The sequence below is a fragment of the Centroberyx gerrardi genome, chromosome 13 (assembly GCF_048128805.1).
Source record: "Centroberyx gerrardi isolate f3 chromosome 13, fCenGer3.hap1.cur.20231027, whole genome shotgun sequence".
Classification (NCBI taxonomy): Eukaryota; Metazoa; Chordata; class Actinopteri; order Beryciformes; family Berycidae; genus Centroberyx; species Centroberyx gerrardi.
In genome coordinates this window covers 12,485,032-12,511,534 of record NC_136009.1, presented here as the reverse complement: position 1 = coordinate 12,511,534, position 26,503 = coordinate 12,485,032, and the positions used below count along the sequence as shown (strand labels likewise).

At 42.8% G+C, this 26,503-nt stretch overlaps 2 protein-coding genes across 4 annotated transcripts in view; both read right to left on the bottom strand.

The window, feature by feature from the left end:
* Nucleotides 1-300: 300 nt before the first annotated feature.
* On the bottom strand, nucleotides 301-14,538 carry LOC139909273 (ras-related protein Rab-3A-like). Its single transcript, XM_071896286.2, has 5 exons — nucleotides 14,468-14,538; nucleotides 11,972-12,196; nucleotides 8,873-8,991; nucleotides 4,962-5,086; nucleotides 301-3,204 (listed from the first exon to the last, which is right to left on the bottom strand). The coding sequence occupies exons 1-5, from the start codon at nucleotides 14,468-14,470 to the stop codon at nucleotides 3,014-3,016; spliced, it is 663 nt and encodes a 220-aa protein (XP_071752387.1). The 5' UTR covers nucleotides 14,471-14,538; the 3' UTR covers nucleotides 301-3,013.
* Nucleotides 14,539-14,987: 449 nt separating this feature from the next.
* Nucleotides 14,988-26,503, bottom strand: part of pde4ca (phosphodiesterase 4C, cAMP-specific a) — a 57,140-nt gene continuing 45,624 nt past the window's right edge. For all 3 annotated transcript variants that reach the window (XM_071896353.2, XM_071896356.2, XM_071896357.2), the window contains 11 exons: nucleotides 26,349-26,401; nucleotides 25,860-25,972; nucleotides 21,772-21,865; nucleotides 21,145-21,317; nucleotides 20,841-20,939; nucleotides 20,464-20,628; nucleotides 20,027-20,126; nucleotides 19,644-19,798; nucleotides 19,300-19,422; nucleotides 18,908-19,090; nucleotides 14,988-18,813 (listed from right to left, as the gene is read on the bottom strand). In XM_071896353.2, the coding sequence (XP_071752454.1) occupies nucleotides 18,283-18,813; nucleotides 18,908-19,090; nucleotides 19,300-19,422; nucleotides 19,644-19,798; nucleotides 20,027-20,126; nucleotides 20,464-20,628; nucleotides 20,841-20,939; nucleotides 21,145-21,317; nucleotides 21,772-21,865; nucleotides 25,860-25,972; nucleotides 26,349-26,401 (1,789 nt within the window). In that variant the 3' untranslated portion in view covers nucleotides 14,988-18,282. The remainder of the gene's footprint in view (nucleotides 18,814-18,907; nucleotides 19,091-19,299; nucleotides 19,423-19,643; nucleotides 19,799-20,026; nucleotides 20,127-20,463; nucleotides 20,629-20,840; nucleotides 20,940-21,144; nucleotides 21,318-21,771; nucleotides 21,866-25,859; nucleotides 25,973-26,348; nucleotides 26,402-26,503) is intronic.

The window sequence follows — 26,503 nt, the reverse complement described above, 5'->3', positions numbered from 1 at the left end:
CTCACTGAAGACTGAGGGTCTGGTTGCAAAAGTAGAAGAGACAGAATTAAAGTGTCGGCCCATACCGTTACATTCATCTATTCTTACATAAATGACACCTTAATGCTCTGGGTGCCTGAGGTCTCGGAGGTCGATGAGAGCTTGAACCAAGCCATAGATGGTCAAACAGCCCCTTGTGGGTAGAAAACAATAAAATATTGCAATATTATGCCCTCTGGTGGGCACAGCAAAGCTTACTTTAAACACTTTCTAGATCACTAACCCTTGAGAATAATTTTTACACCACAACAAATTGCCAGCTTTTAGAATTTCTTTATTGATTCCTCATTTTAGCAAACCTGGCATTACAGAAATACAGCACAATTCACACAACTAAAACCCGACGGGCGGAAAATCCTTATTTACAAGGGGTATGACGGGGAGAGGGAGAGGAGGAGAGTTGAACAGGATTGATACATGTTCCTAAGTCATAGGCAAGTTTACAGCTGTAGCAAAACACAATAAATAAATAACATAACAAATGAAAAAACAAGTCAAAAGTGAACCAATGCAGTAAAAATCTCTTTTTTTTTTTTTAGAAAGTGTTCAGAGTAATCAGTTTACTTCCAAAACATTTCCCTTTTTGAAAGCTACTGCTCAGTGTAGGCATACACACCAATTGCTTTTCTTCTCTATGTTTCATTACTACCAGCCTTTTTAGTCAGTGCAAGTCTAAAAATGTGTCTAGCAAGCGCTCTTCCAAGGTGAACTTTTTGGCTCTATATTTGATATTGGGACCTCTTTGGAAAGAAAACTAGGCAAGTTTGCCTAAGACCTTCAGAAGAACTGCAATCTCTCATAGCCACATATGCGTCTTACAACAGATAAACTCTTTCAGCAGGGTTGCCGATATGATATCCGCTATTTAGGTGAGGGGAGACAGGGCTGCTATTGCTCTGCGATGATATCAGACATGACACAGTAGTTGCATCAAGTCTTGAAAGGTTTTGTAGTCGATTTCAAAAGACAAACAAACCATTGGACATGATCAGAAGTTCTTACGCTGGAATGTATAACTTTCCTCTTTGGGACAGGAAGTACAGCATCCTAAGCTTTGTACTCTGTGTAAACACAAATACACTGGAACTGAAAGCTTGGACAGTTGAAGCCATAGAATACTGTTGAACATCTCTTTAAAAGTATAGAGTGCAGCTCGCAATACATAATCTAAGAAGAACACCATCTCAAAAATAAATAAATAAGTTATTAAAACATTTTGAAATAACTTAGGTGATAAAAAATATTCTAACATGCCTGAATGCATCTGTGAATGCATGACTTTCGGAAGGTTTTGTAGTGTATACAAAGAGAAGACAGTTCCCTTATCTTGGAATCAGAGAGAGAGAAAGAAAAATCACACCATATGACATTTAACATGCTTAAAAATGTTATTTTCCCCACAAAATGAAGAGAAAAACAGTATCTACCATGGCATAGGAGACTATCTGGAAGTTGATGGAAATGGCAGTTCTGTGGCGTACGGGTGCATTCACTGCCTTTTATTATTAACTGTGTGTATGTGTTGCACACTGTATGCAGCAATTCAGCCATAGTGAGTGTGAGTTAGTACGGTGAGATGGGGCTATGGGCTTAACATCTGAAACCTTTAGCCCCACTTGCTACCATCCAGCACTGAAACTGTCGGACAGATTGGGTTTGCAACTCGGACGAGGGTTTGGCCATTAACAGCTCATACAAACAACCATCCAATCAGCCAGCCTTGGTCAAAAACATCAACAACATGCACCTCTCACAAAGCACAGGTAGGAATACAATATCGTAAATCCTTGTCATCATATAATATCTGTTGATAATATATATATATATATGCATTTTAAAATGCATATCTATTGTATTTTTAAACATTTATACATACTCTTCTTGTGGTGAAAGACATCCCTTATCCATTTATCATTTAGTCATGTGTACTTAAAAAAATACTAATAACAAAAAAGTAAAAAACAAATCCAGGAAGGAAGCAAAATTTTATATGTATCATCATTCCTCTATAAAACCAATAAATATATAACTTAATGACTAATAAACTAACTGATATGCATGACTTTGCTATGTTTGCATTCAATGTCCAAATTTATGTAAAAGAAAGACCAACTTGGAAATGACCCTTTAACATCAAACATGGACCGTAATATCTGTAGAAACTCAATCACAACACCGGGACGGATTGGTGATTAAAAACCACACCCAACCAACTCAAAGGACTTTAAAAACAGCAACTCTATCCACAGCAACAAACACATTTTCAATGGGACTAAAAGTAAAATGATTCCAAATGATTTGTATCCATTTAGGTTTGAGGCTTGAGGTTTGGAATGTCCCTTCGTTTGAACCTTTCAGAGTAAAACGCCGGTGACAGACACGTCAATAAGGAATGATGGAGTCTTAGCCTCGACTGGCCTTTTACAATTTTCTAAGACGTACTGTTGACAAAAAATATTTTCCTCTGGTCTGGAAAGCAGAGTGTGAGGTGGGGGTCGGAGCTCTGTGTTTGTGTGTGTATGTGAGTTTGTGCAAGTGTGAAAGAAAGAGAGCGTAGGACGGCACCTCTTTAAGTTCTTCACCCCTCTGACCAAGTTAGCACTTGCACATATCCACTGTATTACTGATTTCAAAAGGGCGTGTCTTGGTGAAAATAACAAAAGCTCCACGGTGAGGCAAATATGAAAATGCCAAATCTCTGGGGATGGCCTGCTGACTTGAATAGTGCATTTGGTGCAGTGAGAGGGGTAGAGAATCAGTACGCAGCCTGTTTATGTGTCTGTGTATGGCAGTGTCCAAGTGTAATGTAGAGAAAGTTGTGTATGTGCATAAGAGAAAGAGAGAGACAGATAAAAAAACAGAAAAGAGAAATCAAGGAGGGAAAACGAGAGTAAATGTTAGGCTAAGCGGAGAGTGTGTCTGTACTCTGTGTGTAAGTGTGTGTGTTTGTGTTTGTGTGTGTGTGCACGTGCGTTTAGCAAGCACAGTCCTGGTGGGACCTCTGGGGCTGCTCGCTGAGCTGTGGCCCCTGCTTAGCCCCGGTGACGGTAGGGTCGGTGTTGTCCAGGCTCTCCGACATCCTCTCACAGATGATGTCCACCAGCCGCTCGAAGGTCTGCTTCACGTTGATGTTGTCCTTGGCGCTCGTCTCAAAGTACTCGAAACCTGGGGAGGAAAAGACGAGGAAGAGAGAGCGAGGGATAGAGAGGTTACACTTGGTGTTTCAATGTGCCTCTTATCGTCTGATCACATCAGGACACGAATTTTAGATGTTTCTTCACTCCCCAGGCAACATGCATTTGACACACACCTTGCAACAAAAGGAGCAGATAACAACAGAGAGGAGAGCCAGCAAGAGAATGCGGCGACAGCAGCAAACAACATGGCATACACCACCCTCCTCTGTCACCGGCATTGTCTGGCGCGACAAATGCGTACTGCACTGTGAGTAGAAAAGGCCAGCATAAAAACTGAATAATCAATGGCGAAATGTCCATGTTACTAGCATGTAGCTAGCACCCAGTGTTGTTGGACAGTAAACATGCCCTCCGTCAGTGTCTGCGTCATTACTATGACAACTAATGTCATAGTGACAGCAAATGATTAGGACCTATTCTCACGAAAACACACAAATCCGATCTGGTCACTTGTAAATTACAATGTGGACAGTCAGCCTTAAAGATCAGATTTGAAAAACAAAAATCGGATTTCAGTGTAAGTGACATGTCTGGACAATCACACACACTAAGAGAAAAATGTTCATTTCTTATTTTTTGCTCTCATTGCCATTGCATCTTCAAAAGCAGTTATGGAACTAAATTCAATGTAGCCTGGACGCAAGCCAGCCACAATGTGCATCCAAACAAGGTAAAGAGATGGAGAGGGAGGGAGGCTGGGGAAAAATAATGCAGACGCATATCTTCATAAATACAGCCACGGGAGACACATAATAACCTTTTTCAGGCAAGGTGTGGGCACACAGTGATGTGATCGCATACATTTTGATCTTTAGAATCACATGTCAAATATCAAGTTGAAATAACCATAGCCAGAGAGAAAGACTATGAGGAAAGACCATATTGGCTGGATCACAGTTGATTTCCCTTGCCTCAAAAGTACTCCAAGTCTTAGTAGAGGGAAACTGAAGAGAGGAACGACAGAACCTGGAGGAGCTTTTGTTTCTGCCTGAGGTTCAATTTGTACAGATAATTCCTGCGTAAATGTGCAATAAAGTATTATCTTATCTTAGTGTAAAATGGGTGAGTAGAGGAGTGTGTGCTCAGTTAGTGTGAAGTGACATTTGCATAAGTTTCCATACTATTACTATACACAATACTTTATAGTCTGGTAGGCGGAAGAAATAGTTTGTATAGTTTGTGTTGATTTTATTCATTTTGTTATGAACTGAATGTGCTGACAGGGGAAAAAAATGTAATCACATCAGAATACAACTTCTTGCTCTAAGAAAAACAAGAAAAAGTGCATATAACATGATTTCCCAAGCACTTTTCATGGTGTTTTTTACTGCAATAGTGTTTGCAGCGTCTGTGACTAGGGTGACTCCTTCACTACGGATGAGGGAGGGAAAGGAGCGGTGACTGGTGGGAGCGGATCGTGCTGGAGTCCTCCGGTGAAGCTGAGCGGATGGCACACTTCAGAATGAGCCATGACCTTTCTAACCAGTGGGCGGTACTTTCTCACAAATGCAAACACACTGTACGGATGGCATTTACACCTGGCTGACTCTGGCTGAGATCCGATCGCAATGCGAGCCAGAAAGATTTTGACCGGAAAGATTGGGCCAAGAGAGCTGGATAGAAATCCCCCGTGACGTCACAGATAGGTGGTGTGTTCACCTGGGCCCGCTGGTGCCCCCCCTGTCCCTCTGCCCCCACTAAAAGCCCCGTGACGACTCCACTTACCCAGCTGTTCAGACAGCTGCCTGCCCCGGTCTGCGGCCACCACTCGTTCATCCTCCATGTCACACTTGTTCCCCACCAGGAGGACCTGGGCGTTGTCCCACGAGTATGTCTTGATCTGGGTCGACCTGCCAGCAGATACACATTAGTTTGAATACAGTTTATCATACTGCCAGGGTGATCAAACTAGCATTTGTTAACCAGCTACAGCAACTTCCATTCCACCAGTGAACTGAATTTCTTAGCTACCAAAGTAGTTTTTAGGAAAGATTCTAAGATAGCCTACTTGTGTTCCCTGTTCAGACTAGGGCTGGCACGATTATGGCAAAAAAGATAATTCTGATTATTTTGATAAATATTGTGCTCACAATTATGAATCTATTTTTTTTTATTGTACTTTTGCACTTTTAACATATTTAAATTTTTTCAGTGCAGTGTTTTTCAAGGTAGTAGCAGCTAGAAAGTATTGTTTTTACTCTTATTGTGGTCTAGGAACTAAAACTATTTTCCTCTCTAATGTTGAGCTGATCCATTCTTTTCCACTTTACGCATCGCTACGTTTGTCCAAAGTTTCTCTTCTTTCCCACTGGAGCTGTCTGCTTCTTCATTTTAACTTTCGTTTTGGTCACATGGGTTCACATTGCACATTTAAAGGGCTGTGATTGGTCCCACATAATGGGAGCGCTTGATATACTACACCAGGACTTTCAGGAGAATTGAAAATATAACAAACACTTCAATGAAGATAATTTAACTATGTAAATGTTATTATACATTCTGATTGTTTTTTTGCTGTACAATAATTGCCCTTCAGAGATAATAAAGACCTAGTGTTTTATTAGACTACACACAGCAAGAAAGACATCCCAGCCAAATTGTACTATAAGATTAGAAAAATATATTACATTTGTGAGGGAGGGAATGTTTTGGACTACAACTGGCCACACATTCTTGTGTTCATACTAGGGATGTCAGTTTCGGTTAATTTTGCTTTCGATAGGCCGCCCATTAACCGGTAACTAACCGGTTCATTTTTAAGAAAAAACGCAAAATGACGTGAAATACAAGAAAGTGGCGCTTTCCTTTTAGTCCGGCGCTCCATTGACTCAACTAGTGCAGTGCCCGTTCGCCCCGCTGCTGCACAGAGCGCTGTTCGCTTGTTTATTCAAAGTTTATTAATAATGAACGTGTCGCGTGTCCAAATTGCACCAAATCCGACACTGCACGTCCTTGATCCCCAGCAATACACCCGCCAAGTGTGAAGTAGATCGGATGAAGGTTCTCGAGATATGCGAAGGACACACACACTCACACACTGACTCAGACTCACAGACAGACAGAGATTCCTTGCTTTAGTAGATAGATGAGCTTTGGCGCCGCATTTCGAGACGCTGTCCATTTGCTGTAATTTGCATATAAATATCTGCACTTGTTATGCACGCCGCGGCGTAGCCCGTTTTAATATTAAGTGCTGACTCCGCCCACCCAGTCCAGTTTCGGCGTACGCCGGTAGCAATTACAAGTGGACCCTATCCTACAGTCCCTGCTCTCAGCGGAGGGAGGGGGCTACGCTGTGTGTGGGAAACGCTGTGACCGTCAGACCTCTCTGGATTAGACAAGCAAGTAGAGAAAACCGGCATCAGCCGAACCAATTTATTGCCAAATGCTTTGGGATTCAACACATTAACATTGCTTCCCATGGTCAGAAAAAGTCGCCAGATTTGTCGCTAGTCGCTTTTGAGAAATAAAGTCGCCAGGGAGGTCTGAAAAGTCACTAAGTTGGCAACACTGGTGTATGCAAATTGACCTATAGACCGACATGCGTAACCGGTCAAAAATATTCTCGGTGGTTAACCGATTAACGGTTAACCATTGACATCCCTAGTTCATACAATTCATAAAACAGAAATAAGGTGCAATGGAGAAGAGTTTGTTTATCAATGGCCTACACTACAAGGAAAGCAATGGACTACAGGTCCTTGCAATGCATGCAGTATTTTTCTGCACTTGGGCGCAAATAGAACATAATGTCTCAAGGTCCACAAGGGCGCCACTGTCCCTTCTCAAGATGATTATGATAATGTGATACTTTATTGATCCCTGTAGAATAATTCTCTTTACAGTTGCCCCCCCTCCACAGGGAGGTCTGCAGGGTCAACTAATGGAGATTTAGTGTCTTGCTCAAGGACACTTCAGGAGGACGGATAAGCATCCGTCTCCTACTCTCTACGCCACTCTACTGTCCAGTACTGCAAGGTGTTTACGAATTCACACGCATAAGCAAGTACCCTGTGGTGTTTTATCAGTCCTGTGTAGGGTTGGGCGGTATCCAATTTTTGACACCGTTAAACCTTCCCCAAATTTTCCCGCGGTATACGGTATTACCATCTGATTAAAAATCACATTGTATGGCTTGGAGGGAGCCGCCAATTCCAAATGATGAATTTATGTAGTCGCTGCTATACCGTTTCCCGCCACAAGGTGGCTGCAGTGCACTTCAACTGTGATTTTCACACGACAAAAATGTGATACATGTTCCAGTTTTATTCTCTGAACAACATCAGAAACGGAATAGCAAACGTTGCATATTTACAACAGAATATTGAAACAATAACAACAAAACATGTACAAAATTAACAACATGTCATCTATCTTTATTTCTAATTCCCTCTGTTTGATAAGTATATTTGCTCCTATTTTAGTACGAAGCCTCCTTGTTTTCTGATCTGCTTCTGTTACGGTACGTTAGGTAGACTTTTTTTGTTACTGCAATGCATTACGATAATTACGGTAATCGACGACGGCATGCTCCAGAGTCTTCCGCCGGCCAAGCCGTCTTGTGGCACTTGTATGTTACTACAAACTACAGTTACAAACAGGCAGCAGGAGTTTACCGGTATCCACCGTTGTTTGCATGTAAGCTGAAGCTAACTGAAGCTAACTGAACCTGGGCACCGATGTGTTCCCGGTGATCCGGCCGAAATTTCGGCGGGGGTCCGGGGCTTGGATCGGGAGGATCAATGCGGGCCGTGGGCGCGGTGGAGAGGCAGCGGCGGAGAGAGGAGACGGACACGGTCCAGCCATGTACTAGGTTTTGACCTAGTTTTTTCCCCCGGCCTGTATTTGAGGCCGGCCTTTATTTGTTCGTGTCGACCACGGCCCCGGCCATTATCGGAGACCCGGCTTTTAATTGACTACAGGCCACTATTAGAGGAAATACGGTATTTACTTTTTCCAGCTTGAGCAGGGCACGTAACGGACTTACAACTTTGCCTGCGGTGCTGAACACCCGCTCTGATGGTGAGCTTGTGGCACACGCGCACAAGTACTTTCGGGCCACCCTCGACATCAGCGGAAAGCGGCTGGCTCCATTTGACTTCCACCAGAGAAGGGGATCTTCGTCTCCGTGAATCACAGGCTCGCGACAATAGGCATTCATCTCTGATTCTGCTCGCTCCTCTATGGTGCCGAGTCCGACGGGACCTGCCGCGCCCGCCGCATCAGCTTTTTTTTGCAAGAGACTGCCCAAAGTTATCTTTTTTTCCGGGGGTGCAGGTTGGGCATCTCTCTCCTCTTCTTCTGCCAGACATTTTTTTATGACGGTAATGAAACGGACACTGTTGCTATTTTCAAATACCCCGGGAGACCCCTGTGTGGCATTAAATGATCCACACCTGGGCAGCAAATCAACTTTCCTCCACTAGTTACAGTGGCTGGCAGATTCATAAGTTTACCAGCTCCTTTCGCTTTTTCTTGAAAGAGCTGCCCCTAAAATGATGGTTGATTACATATCGAAGTGGCTGGCAGAGAAGACAAACTGACCTGAACACACAACCTTTATCTGCATTTGGCTGATGGTAATTTCCCACCTTCATACACACACACACACACACATTTGTCCTCTGGTCCCTTACCAGTCTTGTACGGCGTTGAAGGACTCCTCGTTGGTGATGTCATACATGAGAATGAAGCCCATGGCTCCCCTGTAGTAGGCTGTGGTGATCGTCCTGTAGCGCTCCTGACCAGCAGTGTCCTAGACAAACACACATATATAAGCTTAGCTTAAAATTAAAACTACTGTATTATTTTGTTATTATTGATTATATTATTATTATTATTAGAGCAGAATGGGTTTAACGTGCAGCTAGACTCCCGAGAGTATTAGGTATTCCTACGGCATCACATGTAATGAGGTGCAGTTGGTCCCAGGGTCAGGTTTTATGGTGCATGTAAGTACACTTCAAGGGTATCGCCATTACACTGCAGATAAAGTGATTCTGCAGACTGGAGAGCCCAGTTCAACAGCTGCTAATCATGGCGATATATGAGAAGAGAGACTGCTTCAGTCAAATATGTGATGAAGGCAGCATGAAAAAGCAGAAATTCCTATGGAGGGTGACCTGCAGGCACTGAAATGTTGTGTGTTTAAAAAAAACATTCTGACTTAATTCTGATTAATCAAATTGCAGCCTTACTTTTCAGGCTCCAATACAGGAAATAGAAACTGTAGGTTCCGGCAGTAAACATGCCTAGTCAGAAATTCACTTCATGCATCTTAAGTAGGCAATAAATTAAGCTTGCATCCAGTGAAAGAGGTTTAGCTCTACTGAGGTTGGCTGAAAAGAAGCCTAGTTTAATGATATCACCTGCAAAGCTCCTGTTTGTTAGTCAAATGGAGCTGAAGCAGCAGTAGCCCATCAAATCCTCAAGCTGCACCTTTCACAGACCACTGGTCATAATCCTCAGGTAGGCTAATGAACACAGCAAGCTTCGGTTCTGTATCAAAAAAGGTACGCAGCAGGTCTTCAGAGCTGAGAAAGCATGTGTACTAACAGACTAGATTGCTTGGAGGGAGAGAGAGAGAGAGATACAGCGGGGAAGCAGAAGACCTTTACTAGTTTCCTCATAGTGCCTCTCTCCCCCTGGCCACTCTAGACACAGCTGTCAGGACACTTAAGAGGACGTGTGCAGGGAAGCATAGGAGATACTGACAGTGACAGCGTCTAAAAAAGGAAATTAGAATCCAGGGTTTGTATTCATTCACAGAGCATCTCCAAGAAGCAGTGTTTCACAATGAATGAGCTCATTGTGATTGCTTAAGTGGTCCTGTTCACTTCTTCCTATTCAAGGAAAAGCTTTGTGAATATGGGCTTGCATTCATAATTTGCCATCGAATACTTGGGACCTGGGAAGTGACCCGAGGTCAGCAGTTCTACTCTCTGGAGAGGCTTGTTAAAACACATCTTGGCTCTACATCTTTCCAGTGGAATACCAATTAATTGTATGGTATGTGCTGAGGCCCGAAATCCATGAGTACAATGACATTGTTAGAGAAAGTATTTGAAAAGATTTCAAATAATGCCAGGTCTGGTGTCACCCCATCTGAGAAGATTTTGGTTGTCACGTGTGATATAGAATTACTTAATTGTCTATACTATTGGTAGGTAAGGGGGGCAGTAAAACCTATGATGAAAATGATCAATAATGTATTGATCCCTTGTAGGGACATTCTCATTTAACTTGCCCCACTCCGCAGGAGGGTCAGAGGATAGGGTCAGCTACAGCACCTCTGGGGATGATAGGGATTCAGTCTTCATTCATTCTCCCTCAAGAGCACTTCATCAGGGAGGATGCTTTCCGAGTTCCAGTGAGTGAAATAATAGTGAAATTTAACTATTCCTCGTTTTGCCTGGGACCTCCGGAACCTCCTCAATAGGGATGGGAATCGAGAACCGGTTCCAGTTGAGAACCGGTTCCAAATTGTCTGATCCATCGGAATCGTATGCCTCCGAGGTTATCAATTCCTTTTATCGATGCCGGCATGTTGTTGTCTGACAGTTGCGCATGCGCATTGCAAAAACTCATGCGTCATGACGTCAAACTCTGCATCTACGCTGCTGGAAACTTGTAACAAGAAGGAGTCATGGCGGAGAGGAAGAAACGGTCCAAAGCGTGGCTTCATTTCACGAAGAAAGATGACAACAGTGCTACTTGTAACGTCTGTAAAATTATAATTTCTGTGTTCACACATAGCGTTTTTTGATGCGGAAAAAGCGCTGCCTGGAGCGCTTTTTGTGAGGAGAAATAAGAAGCGGATCACGGCAACATCACCTGAAGTTAGCTGAGCAGCTGCTAGCTCACTAACCAGCTGGTTAGCTCTTCTAGCAGACAGAACAGTGTTGTGCAACAAGCAAAGGCTTACCAGATTTTTCCAATACATGTCCAGTATAATCCATACGGCCTTTATGATCGCTGTTGCGGTAACGTAAATTCACTTCTTACAACGTCCCATTTCTCCACCGGCACTTTCACTTTCTCCATATTTGTTGTTGCTATGGGAAACGGCCAGCGTCTCTGTCATCGCGATTGGTCGGCTGGGAAAAAGCGGTTCACGTCACCCGGCGCTTTTCTGAAAAGTTGAACATTTCTCAACTTTTGAAAGCGCTCCACTCTGACGAAAAAAACGCAGCTGCAGTGCTTTTCGGGAGCGGCCGCCTTTTGTGCGCCTTGCGGCCGCTTCCCATTACTTTTGATGAGAAAAGGGCGCTGGCGGTTGGGGAAAAAATGCTATGTGTGAACGCAGCCTTAAGGGTGGAAACACCAGCAATATGTTGAAACATCTTAGGGTAACCATCTAACGATCTTATTTGTTTTCCAAGTTATATCATTTTAAGAAAAGGAGCATTGTAATTTATTTTAACATGTTCAAATGTTATTAGGCAGACATTCTACACTGTGTTCAGACTCAAGAGATAATAAAACAGCTGCGTTGATGCTGAAAACCTGTGTAGGCCTACTTTTTTTTCCACACAGAAAATTGATCGGGAATCGATAAAGAACCAGACCGATAAGCAGAATCGATAATGGCATTGGTATCAATAAAATCTTATCAATTCCCATCCCTACTCCTCAAGGACCCCTGGAGGTCCCCAGACTTGCTTTGGGAGCCACTAGATAATCTCGACCTGATGACCTCAGCAAGTCTGCATGTGTGTTTGTGTTCAGTTCCTCACCCAGATCTGCAGCTTTATCCTCTTGTCGTTCCTGTAGATAGTCTTGACCTTGAAGTCGATGCCCACCGTGCTGACGAAGGCCGGCGTGAATGAGTCGTCGGCATAGCGGAAAAGGAAGGAAGTCTTTCCCACACTGCTGTTGCCGATGATCAGGATCTTGAACATGTAGTCAAAGTTCTGGTCCGAGGACTCCTTCTGTCCGTAGGTTGCATTTGCAGACGCCATCTTTGGAGGGACGGAGATGACATATTAATTAGTCATAAGGAGGTGCTTCAGGAATACACGTTACATCAGTGTTTAGTATTCACACGTATTTGTCAAAGTGCGACAGATAATCTAGTTTTAACACTGAAACCTGCAATAGAAATTGGACAAACAGAGGAATGGGCCTGGATCCAAAACCAAAATCACCACCACCCACCACTTACTAAAAAAACACTGGGTTTTATAGATAGCCTGTGCCCATAACTGTGCCTTAAGTCTCCCAAAAGTGTCCTGGCATGAGGGTTTCTATATTACACTCCATTAGGCCTTTATATACTAGTTACATTATAAAGCATACAATAGGTGCATTTCCTCAAGCAATTGGCTTATGTCACTGTCTGAAACTTTTCTTGGTTGGCGCAGATAAATAATATAAATGAAGAAGGAAAATGTACGATCCTGCCTCTTTACAGTTTGTAGATAGCCTAAATATCACTGGTCTGGTTTAGGATAGTCTATATGACAGATCAACTCATCCTTATTACTCAAGTTTGCAGTTAGCAGAATTTAGCATACATAGCAAACTTCTTTTTTTTTAATCAGTCTCTGGATGGCCCATTAGAACAGAAGATTCAAATGAAAGATCATCTGATTGACATACTGACTGATTCTGACCACATTCAGTGAGGCATGAAAGCCTTAAAAAGGGAAACTTCCCCCCTAAAATGGAATGCACCTATCAGTTATTCATATGCTCTTCAGCATAAACAGCTCTCTCCCAGAGCTAGAAATCCAAAGAAACAAGGTTCAAATCTCTGAGGTGAGCTATCTCCTTCTGGAGATAGGCTACTTTGTGACTGGCATTGTGGATTCAAGGATCATTTGCCTGAGAAAACTGTCATTGTTAAACATAACATGCAGACAAAATGACAACAAGTCTTTCCAAGTATATGCAAAAATGCAGGCATATGTCAGGAGCTTGACAAGTGTAAAACATACATGAGGAAAGTGAAAAAATTAAGAGAATTGAGGAACAAATGTGAGCATGTTCACATCTTTTCAAGACACAAAGTAGGCCTATGTTGTAAGAGGGCCAGGTAACTCTCACATGACAATTTACTGAACTGACTGCTTTCTGATTTTCTACTGGCTTGTTCTTTTCCTAGCTTGTGCATGAAATTCATCAAATACATTATGACAGGCAAAGATATATCTTGTCTTTTAGCTGCCACTCATTCTTATCATTAGCTGATCAGCATCTCTAAGCAAGACCATGAGACTCTAACCCAATGTACGTCTTCTTAACCTATGATGCGGTTAAATTGTCTAGCGTGTCATAGCTTAATCAGGTAATAACAACGACGCGGTCATTTCCCAAGACGCTGTGTCAATACATTCAGCCAATACCCAGATACAGATACTTACTATGTATCTGGGTATTACATAGTAATGCATACAGAGTACATCTGAAGCACTCTCAATGCTATCTTGACAGTGCTTCCAAATAACGTCTACGACACGGGTCAGACAAGGAATGGACACCTACGCCCCACACGAGATAAGAGGGCGGAAGCAGCAGGGCTTAGCAGGCTAAGCATCAGCTAAACTGCCTATCCCATCCAGGGAAGGCAGGATACCTTGGTAGAGCGCTAGCCAACCAATTATGAATGAACATATGGTTGGCTAGAATTTAGCTTGTAGGCCACAGTAGAGAAGGCATTCTCGTATCCATTGCAACCACTAACAAACTGTCAACGTATTTTCTGTCTTTTAACCGTTTCTGTACATAACATGCTCTCTATTTGCCTGCCAGCCAAAGCACAGAATCCAAACCACATCACTGACCCATAGCGGAGCTTATCTAGCTTGCTAGTTTATATCAGGCTGCCTGAAATTGGCCGTCTAGCTCACGTTAGCTGGCGTTAAATCCTGCAAAATGCAAGGTGTTCTGTTATACATTATTTACCACCCAAATAGGGGCGCCGCGATTGTTTAAAAGAATAAAAGGAACAATACAACAGCAGTTAAAATGCAGGTTTTACCCTCTGACATGCAATTAGGCTAACATTGCTACCTTGTTGGCTAGCATAGCATAACGTTAACAGTTATTTATAAGTGGCAGCTAGCTAAGAAGCATCCCAGCTATGTCAAATGAAGGTTACTCTTCCTTATTTACGGCTAAATTTGCTATCTAAATCCAGGATCTGATAAACGATAGATTATTCACATACCCTCCGTTGCTAGTGTTATTTTTTAAACTGTCCCACACGAACAAATCGGCCCCAAGCTTACCATGAAATGTCTGTTGTATCCTCGGCTTCGTTGCAGTGGCTAGCCTAGTGCCCAGCTTTGCACCTGCAGTATAGTCGTGCGTCTCTTGATTGACAGCCTCGGAGAAGGCGGGTACAAAACAGAATTTAAGAATGACTGGCAGTGTGAGAAACCAATCAGAGAAGAAGGGCCACTCATTCTTGGAGAAATGAAAGGAAATTCATCAGTTCTTAAAGTGTAAAATAATCGCGACCCTAAATTGAATCAGTTTATTCCATAGCATCATTTAAGTGATATGTTTTTTTTTATTGTTTTGTATCCATTATTAAAAGAAGAATTGTTATGCTTCTATTTGAGCTACAAATCAGTTTATATTGGCTTAGTCAGTGTATGCAGCTCAAAGATGGAAAAGGACATGCATATTAAGATTTCAATAATTTGTCAGAATGAAAATATGCTGTTTTTAACACTCAATATTAAAACAGAAATGATTCTCCTGGAAGCAGAGCATCCCGATAAAAGCACAAAACAACACAGGATGTCGAAAGCATGAAGAGTTTTTCCTTTATTGGCAAGGTGGAAAGTCAGGCATACAATTCTAGTCAGAGAGAGAGCTAACACACCCGTAACAGCAGTGTTTGGATTGTCAAGGCTGCAGAATCTTAATTCTTGTCCCATATTCATAAAACCTCTAAGAATAGAAATACTGATCTAGGATGACTGGTCAGCCCATATGACTATAATAAAGTACACTATGACTTATAAGCCAAACAGGTCTCAGATCAGTACTCTTAAAATCCTTCATGAATATGAGATCTGACCAGACCAGGGGAGACAGAGGAAGACAGGCAAAGACAAATGTTTCAGAAAATCCAGAGCAATATCTCTGACACTCAACTATTTTTTTTTATACCTGGAAAAACCTGAACGTTTTTTTTGCTTCTATGTATAGTGTAATTTGACGACATAAAGAAAAAAAGTGAAAGGGGAAAAAAGTTGAGTAATAGTTGAAATCTGTCCCGTTTTACTTTCTCACATAGCTAGCAACACATAAGTACTAAGCCTCTGACCAAGAAAAAGTCTACTGTTTCATTGTTTCTGACAGATAATATAGAAATAATAAATAAACTGTACATGAAGCGACGTGAGGAAAATATACAAAATAAAACACTGAGTGACAGGCAGAGAGACAGACTGAGTCTTCGTATGTTGTGCTGCTGGTTAGGCTGTTAACTTAGTCCATAGTGTAGTGAGTAGAAGGCATCCTTGAGTTTGCTGCTCTTTATGGCTACAGAAAGGATGGCACTAGTCTTTGTCCAGCATGTAAATTAACACATCTATGACCAAAGAAAACCCTACGTTTGCAAATAAGGCGTCAGAAAAATTTCCAGCTCTTTCACTCATTAAAACATGATTTACTCTACTTAATAAAATAAAACATGTTTGTCCACAGACTAAGTTTTGTAAGTACTCTATACACCCTTCATACTGTTTGGATCTTGCAGCCAATGTCATGCATTTCACCAAAACATATTTTTTGTACAGTCAACTACAAAAAAAAAAGGTTTAATCCCTCCAACATCCCCTTTAAGAGCTGCAGTGGTCCAGCCCGTGCAATTTATATCAACCATAGCAATCAGGCCATATGCCAACAGAAAGACAGATTACTGTGAAACAGTCACATTACACATGTTCAACTGTACTGGAAGTGCAGAGCTGTAAAAGTACCATACAAAGTGCTTTGGTTTTTCTTAGCAAATACATCAAAAAGTCCACCCAGTCAATTCACTCACACACACACACACAAAAACATCACTGTTTTAAGACAATTTCAGTTTTCAGTTATTGTTTGGAGAGGTGTTAGAAAAAAAGAGAGAGACACTATGGGTCAGATTGGCACACAGGGTGCTACAATCAACCAACTTTATCAGTCACTGATGGAAAGTAGCCAGTGGCAAAATGGAAATTACAGTACGGGTTGTGTCATGCTTGCTTGGCACTTGTTTTGTCATTGGCTATGTCCCTGTGAAGAGCAAAATATTGATCAATGACAGAGAGGAAAAAGGTGAAAAAAATTCTGGCACAGGAAACTGTCTCTTGGTAAACTCCTGGTTGACAGTTAGGATGCTGCTGGCATCCTTCTTGTAACCCTTGAGTATTTTTTTTACAAACTTAGCTTATTTCCGAAATGCTTACAATGTACTGTTGCTTACTAATCCAATAATTTATGTGTATCTTACCAATAATGTTTGACATATTATATAGTAACGACAACGGATCTGAACAGATAGTGTATTGTACATTATTTCTGGTTGTACTGTAGCACTTAGTGTATCTTTGTCTAGTATCCCTCAGAGTTATTCTAGATACACCGTCTGCAGGATGGGTATGTCTGTGCTGGTTGCGTTACAGCCAATGACAAATTGTTTCTCAGTCAACAGCCTCCAATGTGTTCACGTTTTGGCTCAAGCCCTTAAAAAGCAGGATGGGTGCTAGCTATGAGCAAAACTCTAAAGTGCTAAACTTGAAGGCAAACTGATAAAATAGGTGCCAAAAATATCAAGAATGCACAAACATTAGTGAGTCTGGATAAAAAAAAACACCATTAAACAAAAACAAAAACATAAACAAAGGAGCAACAAAACTGAAACATAACTGATATAGTCTGACAGCAAAACTATATGTTTTGAATGTGTTTTCCATATATGCAAAACAATTCAAGTTATTTTGCCTCCAATTCCAGAACTTCAGTTCCGCCAATCAACACCAGGAGGCACCATGTGCACATCCCACACTGCTTTGGATGTAATTCCTTCACTGTACTCCACTACACTGACCCTCGCTCAGTTTTGTTGCTGACAATATAATAGTTAAGGTGACGGTTATTAAAGTGGAAAAATAACCCTGAACCTATTAAAAGCCTGAAAATAATATGTACTGCCAGCAATCAAGTTGCAGTGCATTATAATCTTATTCTTCATCCGAAACTACTGCCTGTTGAGAACAATTTAATGGGCCGTGCAACACCAGTTGAAAGGGTTGCAAAGTATACAATAGTAATGATAGAGTCACTCAAAATGTCTGCTACATTTAAAGTTTCCTGCAGAAAATCACACACAGGTCCTTTCTGCTCTTTTCTGTATTTATGTTACTTTGCTTATACTGCTTTGAATCTGCTATTTACCATGATTCACTATCGTCTTTACTACCACGTACAGACCTAAATAAAGGATAGCATCATAAACAGAAAAAATAAAAAAGGCAGGCAAAACAGCATAGTCCCTGTGTATTGCAAAGTTTGGCATGATGTCTTACAAGAATTTGTTGTGTTGTTACGTTCATTCATCACTTCCTCACTTTCTTCATAAAAGTCAAAAGTAGTCCAAAAGAGGAAGACAATTCTCTCATTTGTTTTAGTAGACCTTGGGCTGGCTGGAAAAAAACCCATTTTTTTTAACTTGTCATTGTCTTTGAAGAACAAATACTGTACCCACAGCGAAGCATGTCTGACTCAAAGACACAGAACACAAAAGACCAGCCAGAAACTTGGTTTCCTGTTCTCTTCTACTGGAAGTCAGGGAACAGTGACTCAGTCTATCTGTCTCTCTCCAGTGCAAGTGACTGCTGTGTACAACTAAGCAGACTTCCTTAACACCTTCCCCCCCTTGCCCCCACACCTGCAGCCCCCTGCTTTGTGTTGTCACCCTGTCCATGGAAACCAGAGGTGGTTGTGGTGTTGGGTTGGAGGGAGAGAGGGGGAGCGAGGGAGGATGAGGCACCAAAATCAAGAAAAATAAACAAAAAAAGGCCAAAGGAACAACAACTTTTGAGTGGTGCTATGTGTCTAGCCTGAAGCGCGGTGCCCGGGCAGACCCTTCCTGGTCTGTTTCTCTGTCCTCTGCCATGTCTTTATCAGAGTCTGAGGAAAACGTCCTGCCTGCACCAGCAGTGGCCACGACGGGAAGCAGGTGAGTCGCTGCAGACCCAGCATCAAGTCTGCTGCCAGAATCAGTCCTGGACAGTTCAGCCCTCCTGCTCCCGCTGTGCCCTTCCTCCTCCTCCTCCTCCTCCTCCTCCTCCTCCTCAGGTGGGCTCTCTGTATCGGACTCCCCTTCCTCTTCCAAGGTCAGCTCAAACTGGAACTTATCGCCGGAAGTGGAGCCGATACCCCCTGTGAGCCCCGAGGCTCCCGTGGGAAGGGCCTCCTCGTCCTGGCCTTCTGGGTTGGGCGAGGGGCTGTGGGGGATCATGCTCTGGTACCACTCCCTGTTGTCCTCCAGTGTGTCCAGGATGTCCTGAGCGTCAGGGTGGACGAGGTCGGCCCACGTCTCCCAAAGAGGGTGAACGATGTAGTCAATGAAACCCACCTGGAACAGAGAGAAAGGAAAGGTGTTCAAATTCGCCCATATCCACATATACAAAAGGGTGTTTTAGATGACATGAATTAAACAGCTTGTATACCTGGTTCTTCTCTATGGAGGCGTTGTGTTTGTCACACATGGGGCTGATCTCCATGCCCTTGTCTCTCTCCCTGTCCCCCTGGGTGAAGAACTCCACCATGATGCGGTCGGTCCACTGCCGGTACAGCTCCAGGGGCTTGGTGGGGTTGCTCAGGTCCGCACAGTGCACCATGTTCTGAAGGACCTGGGGTGACAACAAGACAAGTGTGTCAATACCCAATGACGAAATACCTTTCGGACACATTTCTGTTCATTTCTCAGTGTCTGCTTGCATGTTTTTTGGGATGGTTCCTTTATTAACATGAACAGAACTGTAGTCATGTCTGCGCAATCTGATTGGCATGATGCATTGATTCCAAATTAACAATGAAAGACTGAATAAATAGTTCTCACCTGTATGCGGTCTGAATAGTTGTCCAGCAGCAGCACTCCTAGACTGGTGACTTTCTTGGTCTCCACCATGGTCTTCAGGTCTGCCAGTAGGTTCATGTGTTTAGACATGTCTGTGGCCAGCACCTGCAGGTAAGGCAATACAGCACACCAGAGAGGATTAATAGACTAGACTAGACCAGACTACACTAGGCTGGTGTAGAATAGAATAGAACAGAACAGAATAGAATAGAACTTGTATGAACTGTTTAAGTTAACATTAAGGATTCACTGGTAAAGGTAATTCCGAAACTAAGTCAAAAACAATACTATGACTAATCTTGAAGGCTCTACAGAAGTTGCCTTACCATGTCGATGACCATCTTGCGTAGCGACTGTCTCTGTTTCTTGCTGAGGTTCTGGAAGATGTCACAGTTTTCCTCCTGCAGAAGCTTGAAGCCTACAGCCAGGTGGTGATTCTCCAACACCGACGAGTCGTTGTACATCAGCGCAAGCTCCGAGTCTGAAGACAGCAAGGCCAAAAAGCTTACCAACATACTCCATTACTATTCATTTAACAGACAAGACTCATTAACGTCTTTTGCAAATGTACAGTAAGCACTGTAAACCGTAAAACCTATGCAGAAGCACAATCCTACGTGTATGTATACACGCAGCCATACTGCACCCCGTCCACACACACAGCACCCACCCACATGCACATAATCCCTATGCTTCTATGCAAACTCACTAGTGTTGATGAGAAATTGATTGGAGACTCCAGGGTGATCCACATCATGGATGGCGCTGGCAAACAGAGCGGCCAGGATCTCCAGATCAGTAAACACAGCCTTGGACAACACACACAAGAAGGCAGGGACAGTCAATATGTGTGTGTGGATGTGTAATATGTTCAGGTACTCAACCAGTGTAGGTGCCCATATTTGTATATGACTACTGTCAGTTAAGTATTGAAATATAAGTGTATTTGCATAATAATAACAAATTGCTGACAAATTTCTATTGAGTTTAACAAGAAAGAGGCTTTATTATCCCATGCAAAGAGCCAACCCTGACCTCCAATGGGGGGTTTGATGACAGGACATGTCGTCTTTTGTATTGTTTTTAATCTACATCTATGAATCTGTATCTATTCTTTCTGTTAGATGAAGCAGAGTCACTCTCTACCTCCAGCGCGGGCGTGGACAGCAGGACGTGTGTGGACTGGACCACGTCTGCAGCATGGATGTTGTTGTGGTAGGCAACGTCCGCGTGGTAATGGTCCTCCAACGTCATCATGAAGGTAATGAAGGTATCCGCTGGGATCTTAAACGACTTCAGCAGGTCACGCTCCTACAGTATCGGGAGGGAGAAACACACCAGACACTGGGTCAGTCGAGGCAAAGATGTATAATTTATTATAATTTGTTTGTTAAGTGATTGACTGATTCATTCATTCATTTACTCCCTTCTCTATTCATTTATTATTTAACAGATAGGTTAAAAAAGACCATATTCTGTTCACTTGAAGTAAAATAAGTTGAAATGTATGAATTCAACATTACCTGGAAGATGGTGTACATGGTCACTGTCAGTGGGCGGTTCCCAGAGTATTCAGACACCTTGAAGATGTCGACACCCCATCTGTTTATGTCCTCCAACTCCTGCCAGAGGACAATAAGCAGAAATGTACATCAACATACTGTACAAGGAAACACATGCGATAAAGGACAAATAACCATTTACATTGAGATAGTCAAAGAAGTCCTCCCAGACGTTGTCGGGGCTTTCACAAGTTTCCAGTCTGCACCCTATAAAAACATCTTCTAGTCCTAACATATGTATCATGTTGTAAACTCGCCCCTGTACCTTGGCTAGGAGTCCTTCCTGGCTGGAGCTGACCCCGAAGCGCGGGATGGTGGAGGGGGCGAGGCTGGGGCTGTGGGTGGCCTTCTTCACGCCGCTGATCTGGGACATGGGGCGCTTCTTCTTGTCTTTCTCCTTGGTGGGGTGAGACATGATGTCCATGTCATGCTGCTTCTCTGTCCGATGGAAACAGACAAAGTATTCACACTGCAGTCTAACATGCTGCAGACATTATATTAGAAACACAGTAGGTCCATGTTCACCTCTATCGGATAACAAAAATGTTGCACTGTAATCTGCTGTAATGATGAATGTATGAATTTGATGATGAATTTAGTATTAATTTAAATTCCAATGTGGAGACTTTCACAGATGTAAAAAACTATCCAGGGAGCTTCTAGAGGGGAGCTTAGACACCTGATCTCTACTATTTAATTGTTCCTTGCCATGCATTTTATATGGTACTCCCACACATGTAACTAATATAGATCAAAAATATCAGTTTAAGGGTAGAACTGCTGCCTAAGAAGGCGCTTGAGATTAATTTAGACACCAGGCTGCTACATATGTGTACATCTATACATGTTTTCATCTACAGCTTCTCTATAATACAAAGTGGAGGTATTTTACCTAGGAAGGTGCTGGAGATGAACTCAGACACCTGGTTCCCTGAGCGGCTGGTTTCTGACAGCTGGGTGAGCTCTCGGTTCAGCATCCTCTTGAACTGGGGACACACACACAAACAACACGTGTTTGATTACACACTCGTCCTGCTAAACTGTGCACAGACCCAACCAAAAGCTATTTTCAGGATCCATCATTACTTGCCATAATGTCATTATATCAGGAGAGTTTGAGTTTAGACCTTGAAGTGAGCTCACTCACACAAACATTTAAAAGGAAGACATTAAGTTTTTATCTATGTGTGACATTATGTTTTCATGTATGGATCCTAAACAATGTCATATGTTGGATATCAAGACATCTGAAGGGTGTTCAGCATCAGTGCTTTACAAAGACTGAAAAAGTTGAGTGTGAGTTTTCATAAATGTGTACAGTATATATGCAGCGACGCACTTGTAACATCTAGTTGCGTATGCGCTGCATGCACCACAAGGCAATTTACAACTCTTGATTCCGCTGTGCTTAAGGGCACAAGGTATCACTCCGAATATGCTGAGCGTTAAGCTCACTAGAATGCAAAGAGGTTTCTTTCATAGCAGCAGACTTATTATGCAATAAAGGAGGAAAAGAGATATCCCCCTCTCTGAGAAACACATCTAAATACAGACAAGCATCAGCTTTGGAGAAGACACATCCACAGTCTATCTACCCAGACTCGCTATACCAAGACCTAGACTCCCTAGTCTCCGAAGCACGCAAGTTTGTGTGTGTGTGTGTGTGTGTGTGCGCGTGTGTGTGTGTGTTTGCACACACGGTACAGAAACTACTGAATGGACTCTTGTGCACAGAGGAACGCATGACTGATTTCACACATAGGTATGCATGCACCCAAACATACTGCATACCATACATGCACATTATGTACACATGTGAACGCAGGCACATATACACACACACACACACACACACACACACACTAACCCTGAAAATAAACAATCGACAAATGAAAACTGAATCTAGAATCTCGGAGAAAGTCCGCTGCCACTTCTGTCCACTTCTGCACCAGTTGTTCTCCACGCTCATTCACAACACAAGCAACATGTGAGCCTGAAGCAGTCTCATCCCCTCCCACCCAGTGCAGCCCGTTCCTTTCCTTACCTGAATGAACATCCACGACACAGAGATTAAGTAGTTGACTTCTGGCATTTCAGCACAAAGTCAAGCAAAATAAAACGGAATGAGAGCGCCAAGCTTTCTGGCCGTCCTCTGACACTGCCTGTTCGACAGAGAAACGGACAGCGGGGACACTTTGTGCTCCTGTGCTGCTTGCCTGAGCACCTCCACTGCAAGCAGACAGTCCACTGGCGAGTGCTGGGTATCAGCTGTGGAAGCTTTGATCAGCACAAGCTGAACAAAAAAAACTGCTTAGAGGTCCGTGGAAGAACGGCAGAGTGGAAGCATGGCTGTGGGAATGCGGGATGCGAGGATGCAAGGCAGAGAAGCCACCCGTACCGCCTGCTCCCTCGCTCCCTCTCTCTCTCCCTCATTCACTCTCTTACTGCCTGCTCCCGTATGTGTGTAAACAGAGGAGAGAACGCGGTACTCCAATCTCCGCCTCCTTCCAAAAATGCCTAAGAATAGCAGCCAATCCGGCGCCTGCTGCAGCAGAGGCTGGGAGACACAGAGGGCCCTTATTGGCTGGGAGACGTACAAAGTGGGCCGGGCCGAGTGTTTTGGAGGCGGGGGTCGGGAGACGCACCATGTGCACCAAGTTTGAAGAAGATGTAAAGGAAAAGCTTTGAATGGATGGGGAGGATTTCATTCATGTAGCCAAAAATAAATATAGTACACCATGTACCACAACTGTGGGTACATCGACCATTATGATGAATGTGATCATTAACGGAAGATAGGACTAATACAAAAAGATTTTGACACAGAAATATGCCTGCAGTGGTTTGATGCTATTATGATTTTAATACCACCATCTGCCTGAGCATAACGGATACGAGGTAGATGTCCATGTGTGAAAACAACCCCAAATTGAATGAAAGAATGCCTTGAAATCACATTACAGTCTCACATTGTGATGACCAGAGATATAGTGGAGGGTTAAACCCATCTAAACTGTTTATCCACCTTTTGTATTTGTGGAATAGCTTACCCATCTTTTTAGATTGATGTAAACTGTTATCACATAAATTCATAGCACACATTATTGTAACTAGCATGGCTTTTTGTCCTATGATGATCAGTGACAAGAGGTCATAGTTTACCCTCCGTTATATTTACGACTGTGAACCAATGCCTCTATAAACATTATAAAATATATAGGGTGAAATGAGCATTTCCTCAACTGAGCTAATCAAATATAAATGTTTCAAGGATCCAAAGAGGTCTCGCTCTTCTTCAAAGAGACGTTCAGGGGTCATTAGAGATTTACTTTAAACGGAAGCGTTCGATAAAGCCGTCAGTGATGCAGAAACAATGTTCGCCCAGGCCTCCCATGTGCCCCGCCTTTGTTCCCAAGTGCCAGCATGGATAATTCCTCCCCACTGACTGAAGCTGCTCATTGACTGATCTGCAGCAATGGGGGGTTGCCTCCCATGAAACTCTGTCCGCCACCACGTGTGTGTAGCGTGTGTAACGGTATATGTATCCAGGCAGGCGCTGTATGTGATAGGAGGAAGTGTGTGTGTGTGTGTACAGTATGTGTGACGTGTGTGTTAGTATGAAGCGCACGTGTATGTTGCGTGGGCGGGCTAATCATGGAATCACACGAGGAATGGGCTCCAGTCTGAGAGAAGGAGGAGGTGGGGGAAGGGAGGAGAGGGATCCATGGAGGAAGGAAGGATGGATGGGGGGATGCCGTTTCATCTCTGGCTCCCACTACCTCATTCACATTTTTCTGCACATGAGTGGGGGGAAGGGTGTGTGTGTCTAGTCTCTATTTGCATGCATGAAACTATCCCGCTCATTCATGGAATGAGCCCCTCTTCCATCTACTGGGGGATGGATGGGAGATTCCATTCATATTTTCATGAACGCTGATGGATTCTTTGTATTAGTGAGCTTTCAGATTTGTTTAGGATCAGGAAAGGGTAATTGCACTTAGAGTACATCACACACAATCCCTGGGCTTAGTGTTGTACTTGGAAGCCATTCTAATTTGGGCAGAAAACAACTGTGCACAGCCAAAAATTATTATCCATTAATGGAAAACATTGATGAAAGTGATTAACATGTCTTATGTATTGCCGTTTATTATCCATTCTCATAAAAAATGCTGACGCATTTCAGCTAAAAAAGGGAAACGCCAATTTGAAAAGATTAATTTGATTTTAAGAGTCTGGCGATTAATCTCTTAACCTAAGCAGCAGTTGCAGTGGCAGTAGAGGAAAAAAAGTGGTGGAAAGAATTACCTGATATATATGAAAAACAATATATTTTAACATTTAGAAACTGAAAATTGAACAATGGTTGAATCCTTAAAAAAACATATCAAGTAGTTTTTACCTTGTGCGTTGTCAGTGTAATGAATATCCAAATACTTTCATATCATTTTCTTTACAGGATATGTGAGTTTTTTACAAATACATTATTTGCTGAAGCGTATTCATATTGGGTTTGACCTGGTTGAATCATAGGACAGCTGAGCTCAGGGTCAGTGGACCTACTGTACCTTGTTAGCGGAGGTGAGTCTAGCTGCATTAAACACGGAAACAAGATGCACATGACTAATAAGACCCCCGAGGCTGGTGAATAACACCAGAGTTTAGAGTGAGCGCACTGTGCTGCAACCTCGTGCTGAGCTTGGCTGTGTTAAACAGCTGGACAGTGTATCTGGTTGATAAGTCATTGTGTTGTCCTGTTTTGAATAATACTGAGCTCTACTATACTGTGCTATAATCTATGCTGTGATAGTTATGAACAGTATATCACTCTGTTATTATGTGCCTTTTGGAAACCATGTTCCTAACAGAGTGTTTTGTGTCTATCATTAATACCAGAGAAGTGCCCAGCTCATCAAGTTGAGGTATAACATCCTAGACTACTAAGGCATACTATACTGTATCACTCTGCTGGCAGTGTACCTTGTTGGAGGCCATCTCGCTGACGGAGTGTCGTGTTTTGAGCGTCTCTAGTTGCTCCAGACACCAGTCCAGCTCATCCAGAGTCTCTATGGCCAGCTGCTGGTGAGGCTCCTCTGTCACAAATAAACACAACATGGCATTACGACATGGATTTAATTCTCAGAGACTGTTCAGATGCCATTCATATTTCAAAAAGACCTGGGTTGCAAGCCTATGGCTGTGTCCACAAAAACTTTTGATAAGTTTGGGCGCTGGAACGAGAGAGGACACCTGTTTGTGTCCCAGGCTGAAATAGTTTAAGAACATCTGGTCAGGAAGAAATTTTAGATTTCATGTATTTGTGAATGAAATTCATTAACTTCTCATTCATTTTGCATTTTACCAATGACCCAGATTTCACAATTCAACAGACAATTTAATTTTGATAATGTCCTCATGGTCTCTCTGTAGGAACAGGGTCAACGTGCTTTATCTAATAGCAATACTGACCTGCAAGGCTGGTCTTGCACATGGATGGTGGGTTGCTGCCTGAGGATCGCGTCCTGTAGAAACACAGGTACAGGTAAATACAGTGAGAGCAGTAAATGACAGTGAGATCACAAATAGATTTATTAAGCAGCCAAGGACATTTTCTAAAAAACCTA

Excerpts from the sequence above, each read along its gene's own strand:
- LOC139909273 (XM_071896286.2), bottom strand. Across the intron at positions 8,992-11,971 it reads GGATAAAGCTGCAGATCTGG|GACACTGCTGGTCAGGAGCG; the intron begins GTGAGGAACTGA and ends GTGTTTGTCTAG. Across the intron at positions 3,205-4,961 it reads GCAGCTGTCTGAACAGCTGG|GTTTCGAGTACTTTGAGACG; the intron begins GTAAGTGGAGTC and ends TTTCCTCCCCAG.